The 9,057-nt window shown below is 34.9% G+C and overlaps 1 protein-coding gene across 1 annotated transcript in view; it reads right to left on the bottom strand.

Annotated features, from left to right (window-relative positions):
• Window positions 1–217: 217 nt before the first annotated feature.
• LOC100740253 (neuroendocrine convertase 1-like) overlaps window positions 218–9,057 on the bottom strand; it is a 29,564-nt gene continuing 20,724 nt past the window's right edge. Inside the window, exons 10-15 of the mRNA XM_003487607.4 lie at window positions 8,092–8,157; window positions 5,245–5,397; window positions 3,319–3,488; window positions 825–958; window positions 519–650; window positions 218–407 (exon numbers count right to left, since the gene is read on the bottom strand). Of these exons, the coding sequence (XP_003487655.1) occupies window positions 312–407; window positions 519–650; window positions 825–958; window positions 3,319–3,488; window positions 5,245–5,397; window positions 8,092–8,157 (751 nt within the window). The 3' untranslated portion in view covers window positions 218–311. The remainder of the gene's footprint in view (window positions 408–518; window positions 651–824; window positions 959–3,318; window positions 3,489–5,244; window positions 5,398–8,091; window positions 8,158–9,057) is intronic.

Raw genomic sequence — 9,057 nt, 5'->3', positions numbered from 1 at the left:
TCGTAATCATCTGTTAATTGCTTTTGTGTTATCAATTATTTTCGTTCAGTGATACGAGAGATCGATTTTAACATAATAAAATAATATAAAGATATGAGAATAGAAGAATAAGATAATATAAAAATAATAGATTAAACCAATATAAAAGATGTAGATAATATGGAAACGAAATTGAACGAATTGAGATTCGAAAGATTCTTAGGTATATACGTATATTGATTTTTATTATTTTTATTATTTTTATTCAACCGGATATTGTATTTTCGTTGGCGCACAATACAGGGCAATTTAATTCGTCGGAGAATTTATATTCACAAAAACTCCAACCATTCTTTTTCATAGATATCGTTTGTCTCTTGCATGAGTAATCCCAGCTTCTTTTTGAATGTAGATGATTGATCCTCGTTCTGTGACAAATGTACATGTACATTTTTTATGTAAAATGTAAAAAATATTAGGGAGGAGCACACAGCACGTGTACAATTCATTGAAAGACCGATAAATTCTATAATACTTACTATGTTTTGCATTCGATTGTAGTCCTGGTTATAAATTCGTGGCCCATTTTTTCGGTATTCTGGCATTTTTCTGGTCCCATGTAAAACCAGCGTAAACGTTTCTATCGTGCCGTTATTCTCTTTTGGTCCGATCTGTTGAGATGCGAATACATATATACATATATACAGTACATATATACAGGTTCCACTCAATTGAAAATCCCATTCGTTGTTACTCAATGGGGAAGAAATTGTAACTTTGTCAGGTTAATAGGAAATGTTCTCTTTTCTCTTTTTTCTTTTTTTTTTTTTTTTATGATGATTTACCTCGTCGAGAATGTCTAGAAACCAGCTGCCACGTGGGTCCTCACCCCATGACGCCACAGACATAAATTTCCACTTCTCGAAACCCGCAGTTGAATCGTCCAATTTTCTTGGCTTTAGTATCTGTACCCGTGTCCCTTGAGACCATGCGAAAAGAATTAATTTCATTAGATTGTATGACAAGTTTATTCCACTCTTGGCATTACATTTTGTGTGACATTATAGAAGCGTTACGTATATTGGTCGTAACGGACAAATTCACAATAAATAAACAACTATTATCGATAAATATCGATTACCTAGAAGCGATGCAAATCAGTTGCGTAAATTGAAATGCAGAGAAAAATAATAATTACAAATGTTATTCTTTGTGAGCTTTTATATCATGGTATGTGCGATTATTTAACCTGTTAATCGCGGGATATCTTTTCAAAAGTCCTTTATGGAATACGTAGTTAAAATCAAGCGATGACGAGGATCACACGTCGAACGCAGAGCATATGCTGCTGTTATAAATTTTCCGGAAAATGTAAAACAAAACGAGGAGGCGTTTCATCTTTATTCGATAAAAAAATTAATAATTCATCAGCACGATTCAGTTCTGCTACGGTGGAATCTTGCTATATCTCGTTTTTACGTCATATTACCTGTTCTTTCCAAAACGCATAAAGTGTTAGAAACTTGATTACTTGATAAATAGAAATTTATTTTATACACAACGCACGTGTTACACTCGTATCGTAACTTGTGAAATAAACTCCTTATTCACCGTTTCGAATATACCAATTTCACTCGGTTTCTCGCGTGTTCAACTTATGTATATTTGACTTGCTAAGCGGTGCGGTTATACTACAGAAGATAAAAATTATTAATGACGAATCGATATCGAATAGCTTGATCTTATTCAACTAGTCTTCTATGATCGGCAGTTTAAATATTACATCTGGAAATAAATCAAACATTAAAGATACGAGCATGATAATAGAAACTCAGGCAGTCAGCAGCTATTTTGATTTTTTCAACAACAAATTCATAGAACATTTTATCTTATAAAGAAGTTTCACAATTTTTCAATTAGAATATATTTCGAATGATAGAGGTGCATTCCTATTCTGAATCGTTTCAACAATCTGATATAAATGTATATGTATAGATGACAAAAATTTATTTTTTATTATTTATTTTTTATTTTATAAACATTTTATATGATATATACACAATAAACATATAATTTTTTCTTATGAAAATTCCGGCTTTAATTATTTAGAACTGATAGAAAGAGATATCATGAAAGTGCTTGCTAAGTGCAAAAGAATAATGCATCTCTCACAATACTCGCCTGCACGTAGAACCTTTGAAAGTTCAAGGGTCGAAAAGGTTGAAAGTAGAAGATTTTTCGCTAAATTTCTCTTTAGAAAGTAAAAGGTTGTACAACGACCATAAATCTACACTCCTGACTGTTCCTCCGGTTGGAAACGGTAGTTCACGACACGAAATCGATCTCGAGATGCGACGTGTACCTCGATTGCAAGTGTGTACACTGTAAAAATCTTATTTCTCGCGAATCTTCGCGAGCATTTTTCTCTCGTCATACGCCGCAAACGCCGTAAAAGCTGTGTTACGCGGCGATAAATACGCAACAGACCGAAACAGACATTTCAATCTACATTCAAACGCATCTTTCCAGTGCATACGAGAGTTTTACGCGTCACTTCATCCTTAAAGCCTTTGAACAGAAACCTCGGGTCAGCGCGGATGCATTATTGAAAATCGTCGAGGCATTGTATCAATAAAGGGCCTCTTTATAGTTACATTATCGTGTATAAGTATTGGCACACTTCTAAATTATTGTAATTGTACGTTGTAAGTATTTGTACAGTTATCAGAGAATATTTGTATGTATTGTACCGTACTGTCCTACACGAAATATTTTGAAATTTCGTTAGCACTGTAACGAGATACGACTGTCATAATTATACTGGTAAAATTTGAAACCAATTCTTGCTTGATGGTATCAATTTCAATTAAAATTGCGGAAGATAATACATTTACCATAGGAACGTGTACATATACATTGCGCGCTGTATAAAATCAAGCAGATGAAATTAAATATTTCATCGTTAGTTAATGTTCGACAAAGAGTAGGAAAATTATTGTTTATGATTAAAAAATAATATTACGATGTTATTGGAAACGGAATGTTCACTGTCTATGTTGATGCTTAAAGATTAAGCAGAGTATTTCGTTCCAGCTATGAGAACAGGGAAACGTTTGACAATGGGAAAATATTCCTCGACTATAATTTTGAAAATACTATAACAAGAATAATATTCACAATCTATTCGAATTGTACTAGATATTCATATACCTCTATCTCTATATATTCGAAGCGATTATTTTCTTGGATAAATTTTTTTATCTCCTACTGTCGAGTGTTTCATAGCATATACACAAATATCAGAGACGAGTTAAGTTGACACAAATGAAAAGTGCATACCTGAGGGCGCAGTCAGATACATCTGAAGTGCACCACGAAGACTGTACTCGAGGGTGACCTCGATTTCCACGTGTTCCAAAAACGTAATCTCGTTTCCTTCCGATCGACACTCGTTCTCCGTCTCGAATCGTAACCGCCTGGTATTTCCATAAGCCAACTCCTTGTCGATTCTAAGCCAAACGGAATATTTTCTTATATGTGTGAGAGTAAATTGTGGGTTGCTTCCGGATACATTCGTGTCTTGTCAATAGAACATGTTGAAGCTTTCTGGAATATCGATTGTCAAGACCGAAGCACGTTCTATCTCGATAGTCATAAGACTTTAAACGTCATTTGATAATTACATGAGATATTAATTAAATGTACAGTTCTACATATCGCAGAACGAGAAAATTATGGAAATTCCAGTGGAACTCTTTCTGAAAGTAAATAAAGAGCACTGAATATGTCAGTCTGGACTGTTAAGAGCGTTTCGAAAGTCGATTACGTTTTAAATTTCATTTGATAATTAATGTAAAAATAGAGTCAAATATGAGATAGTTAAATAATAATCGTAAATATTTGAGAATAAGAGAATTATTTATATTGATATTGATAGTGGAATTTTGTAAAGGAAGTGCAATGAAAACGTTAGTCGCTTCGACGAGCTATCGGAATATTCTGATTTTTATTTGATAATTAAGTTACAATGTTGTTGAAACAACAGCTACAAATATTTTAGGATAAGGAAGTTGTTGACGTTGAAATTTCAGTAGAATACTTTTTTAGAAGAAATGTGACACGAAAATGTTAGATTGGAAATTTGCAAAAAATGTTGACTGCACTCTGTAGTGTGTCGGAATATGTTTAGTTGAAAGGAGGAGACGGGGCTACTTCTTATCTGAAGAAACTGTAAACTGACGGGTGAGGAATGTACGAGAAGTCCTCGAGACGTTCCACTTTTTCGACTATGCTTCCCTTACGGTGCAGCAACGAATGAGTGAAGAGCACTTTCCCGTATGTTGAATTTAACGACGTAAAAAGTCACCGGGCTTTGCTGCGCTTTTTAAAGGACCAAGGACACAACCTGAGTATCAGCTCAAGCTCTGATTCCATGAAACTGCTTGCGACGTAATTCGTGTCTCTGTTTTCTACCGAGAGAGAAGTACACGTCCTGCATTCCCCGAGGAAACAAGCATCTTTTAATATTCTTCAACTGGATAAAATGATCAAAGTATAACTTCCTTTCATGAAACCGAGGACGACGAGTAACTCGTTCCTGTTCTTTGACACAACAATTTTCTTATTTATGAATCTCTCTAGAATTAATTTTAATTAGATTTAAAGTTTCGTCAGGATTAAATCGAGAACTAAATTTTTGTGTTCGTTAACTTCTAAATCTATGATTAATATATCACCGGATTAACTAACTAAAGGGCATCGATTAGTAATTGAAGAGTGATTAAATTTTCATGAATTTAGTCGAAGTCGAGATGTAATGCATGTAAAAGTTGGCGCAATAGTGGGTGGAAATACCAGGTTCGCAAGCTGGGAAGCTTGTTTTAGTATTCAAGGTTCACGATGTTCAAAACAGCGTACAGAATTACGTTTTAACCGTGGTAATCTAAATGGACCCTGTGTGCTACGTTCTACGTACGCTTGCGTAGTATTTGCATGTAGCCCGTTCAGCTACAACGGAACACGTATACATTATCGATTAACGAACACGTAGATATCTGTGTCACATTCTGTAAATTTGACTAATTTGTAACCGTAATTTTATTCAGACACATTTTAATACGAGATATGGTTTAATATATGTTTGAATTCGTGCTAATTTCCTTTCGAAGAAAATGTTGAATCACTGAAATACTCCTATATGATAAATACAATTATTTTTGTAAGCGATGAAAGTTAAGAACGAAATTTTCTCGTAATTCTACTTACGCTTTAGCGAATTCCACTTTACAGATGGTTTTGTCCGGTACAGTAGTCCAGTTGTAACTGGCCGAGACTAAACCGTGCGCGTTCATAAGTCCAAATCCGAAACGTGAGTTGAACCAAAGTCCAGCAGAGTTTCTGAACCAGCCTGGATTCTCCCTGAAAGTTGATGCAATTACTGGGTCTGCCAGCGCGAAAGAAAGAACGGCCAACGTAAAATGATACGGTTTCCGACGTAGGTTGGTGTAATCCCTTTTTACACGCGGCAAAGAACCTCCATTTTGCTAGGGAAACACTCGCCGGTAATTCTGTTTCCTTTTCTTCCTTTCAAAAATCCAATATTCGTTTCTAAATTGCTTCCGGAATTTTTATGTTTTTACATTAAAATTTTCTGAGGATTATTTTACGGACGGAAATATACTTAATTCGCAAAAGCGTTCAAGATATCCATAGTAGATTCCAAGTTCTATCCATAGTAAATCATAATATTCAGAGATAGATAAAAGTCTTAACCACGTCCATAAAAATTTGATTTTTTATAAAAACCCGCATGCAATGATCGATAATCTATGACTTTAACAAACATCGATTTAGCCGACAAACGATTTTATTTAAGCAACATCGATACAGAATAAGGCATTGTTGGTCGCATTTCGCTGAGAGCCCGATACAATCGCGCAATCAGGTCACTGAATTCGACGTATCGCACTAGCTCTTTGAACGACGTGAATGAAGTTCTTGACATGAAATTCTCGACATGAAGAACATTCTTAATAAATCCAAACCTACGTGTATATTTTTTTGGCATCATTTTAGCCCTCTATTTATTTTTTCGTGTCAAAATAATGTGTCTATCTCGTTTATCGTCGAGCGGGATAAAATCAGAATAAAATCACAGTTATTATTATGAACTAATTTATTATATAGCTCATTATGTATAAAAAGGAAAGCTCGAATGGTGCAAGCACATCTTGACCCTGACTGTTGATCAGGTGCGCGTTACAGCACAGAAGCCGTGGCATTTGTCTTTAGTGAAGAAAGAAACGATCTCTGCTTCCTGTTCGTTTCACTGCAATTATCGTTTCTCGTTGAAACAGCACGACCTACATTTCCTCCCCGTCGCGGAACGAATAAGAATGACACAATGCTTCAATCCACCGACGGTTCGCGGTGCCCAAGGAGAAAAACGAGATCGACTTGGGCTTCATATATCGCGACAAAGTTTTTTTCATAACCTGGGAAATTCGGCGAGATATTTTCCCCGAATAATCCAACCATGATACGTCCAGATAGCGACACCGCGATCTGCTTGAAATTGGATAAGCATTTCGATGGATATAAATGTAGTGCAGTTAATTAAAATGGATCACAATTATCGTTAAACGGTGTTCCGATAAAATTCGCGAACTGGAGCTAGGACTGGCGTTCTAGTGGTTTTAATTCTCTGACAATATGGCAAACTAGCTATTTGTGAATACTGATTCAAGCTGATTTTGTAATCCAAGCTTTTATGTATCGTTACACTTGAAGTCTGCATAATAATATATCTGTTTAAAAGAGGACACTCGTGAAAAAATGGTATCATACAGATTAACTTTACAACGTATCAAAAACTGAAAACTACTGTTAAGGGGAAAGCATATCAAAATAACATAAAGATAAAAATGTAAACGCGCGTCGTAAACAGCGTTTTATATGAATAATTTCAATAATATTTTCAAGCAATTATATCAAATATTTTGAAAAACATTTTCAAGTATGTATTACATCGAAATCGTGTTTCAAAGAAACAGAATAGAACATAGAATATGATAATTTCTTATTGGATGTGTTCATGTTTTTTATACCGGGTTCGAGAATTTTATGATACCATTTATGTACACTGCATGCTCGTCACTTTGATTTACGATATCCCAAAAATGATGAATTTAACATACTTCATAAGTAGAAAAAAGTATATCTTTTACAGTGGTGTTTCAAATCGATAGCTTGACCATTTCGAAAATATAAAACATCAAACTCAGAATGAAAACGTAAAGGGTCATGAATGGCATGCCCAAATAACGTTGACCTACATTTTCTCCCGGAAATATGTACGACGTAAGTAGTATTAACGAAAAACCGCATTAGCGCCTGTCACTGACCAGAGCACGTGGCGCGCCAGTGGGATAGGTCATGGCGATGGTGCGAGTGAGAACTTCGGGTGTGTGACAAGGACAGCGATAGCGTTGCATTAAAAATTACGTTTCTCTTCAACCGATGGTATCTCGAATACAGAAAGTGATATCGACATGAATAAGAAAAGGAATCAAAGAGAAAGGTTCCTAGTTTCTAAGAATATCGATTAGATTATTCAGATATGGGTCGTTTCTGAACTATGGAAATTTAAGGTTTTGGAAATTTTGATATGTCGGATTGGAATATAAATTCGTTCCGTTTCTATCTCTGCAAACGGAGAAGACGAGGCAAGTGAAGAGCACAGGGAAAAGTATGATAAGTACGTTTTTGTTAATTTTTTTTTTTACTTTAATGTCACTGCATGACTAAAAAGGATATATTTTGATATGAAATGGCTAAAAGTGAAAAGAACCAGATCCAGCCAGAGATACGGTCATTAAGTTAACTCGTATTTTTATATCATCACTATTTTAATGTTTTTTACTAGGTTAGTATTAATGCAAGCTACATTTTTAAATTATAAAAAGGAAATATATGTTTAGACTCAAAATCAAATAAAATCGCAATTTTGATGATATGGAATTAACTGATTACGTATCCGATTTTAAAATTGTTTTTCTCTAAAGAATACATGTTACAAATACATGTTACAATTTAATATAATATTAAACATACCTGAGTGGATTATATTCTGACGTCCAAACGATGAGATGCTGCACATCCCTCCAGGTTAAATCTTTGCTTCAAGGACAATACATAAATTATTCTGATGGTTGCAACTATGTTTCGAAGAAGTACTTATAGCGTGTGAATGATGGAATATTTCGTAATCTGATTGGAACAAGTTAGATCGGTCCAAGGCAAGAAAATAGCCCAAAGTGTTTTTCTGAACTGCTTAAAACAACCCTTGGGAAACGTTGATGCCGGCAAGTTTCGTAGTTTCATAGACGAAACGAACACGTGGTTTGTTTGAAATTTTCTTGACGGTCGAGATAACGATAAGTTTTTAATCGAGTCCCGTATTATGTTAATTTCGCATGGATGGATTTATGCTACGAGCGTTTCCTCGTCGGAGCCACAGATTTCCGGTAACAACGTTTTCATAAATGAAAAAGAGATTAGGGGAATCTGTGGTGAATAAATATCGAATACGGAAAGGAACTTTTCTTTCCTCCTGCCTTTCGTTTTAACTTTGTTGATAGCGTATTATGTATTTCACATATATATTAATTAAATATTGATATATAGAAGAGAGGCATAAGAAAGAAAAGGAAATTGGCAAAAGAATAAAAGAAGGAAAGGAAATAAATAAAATAGCAAAAAGAGAGGAATAAAGGAAGAAACGGGAGAAGGAAATGAAAAAATGAACGCAATGAAGGAAATATTTAGTCTGCTGATTCTAAAGTTCAAGCAGAAATGACCAATATCTGCTTGATATAAATCTGCTACACTCTACCTCTCCATGCTGTGACGGAATTTTTAGTAACGCGACCTCCTTGGTGCTAATACATGTTCTACTTCGTACAAATATTCAATTCTGCAGACCCATTTAAGGATTGTGGTCGAAGTTAGTTGAATCTTAACGAGATTCAACCATAGTCGCGCTAATGCATTTAACGATTTTTCCTGCAAATGTGATGG

This window comes from Bombus impatiens, unplaced genomic scaffold, assembly GCF_000188095.3.
Source record: "Bombus impatiens unplaced genomic scaffold, BIMP_2.2 scf_0166, whole genome shotgun sequence".
In the NCBI taxonomy this organism is placed as follows: Eukaryota; Metazoa; Arthropoda; class Insecta; order Hymenoptera; family Apidae; genus Bombus; species Bombus impatiens.
This window is presented reverse-complemented; position numbering and strand designations above follow the sequence as displayed.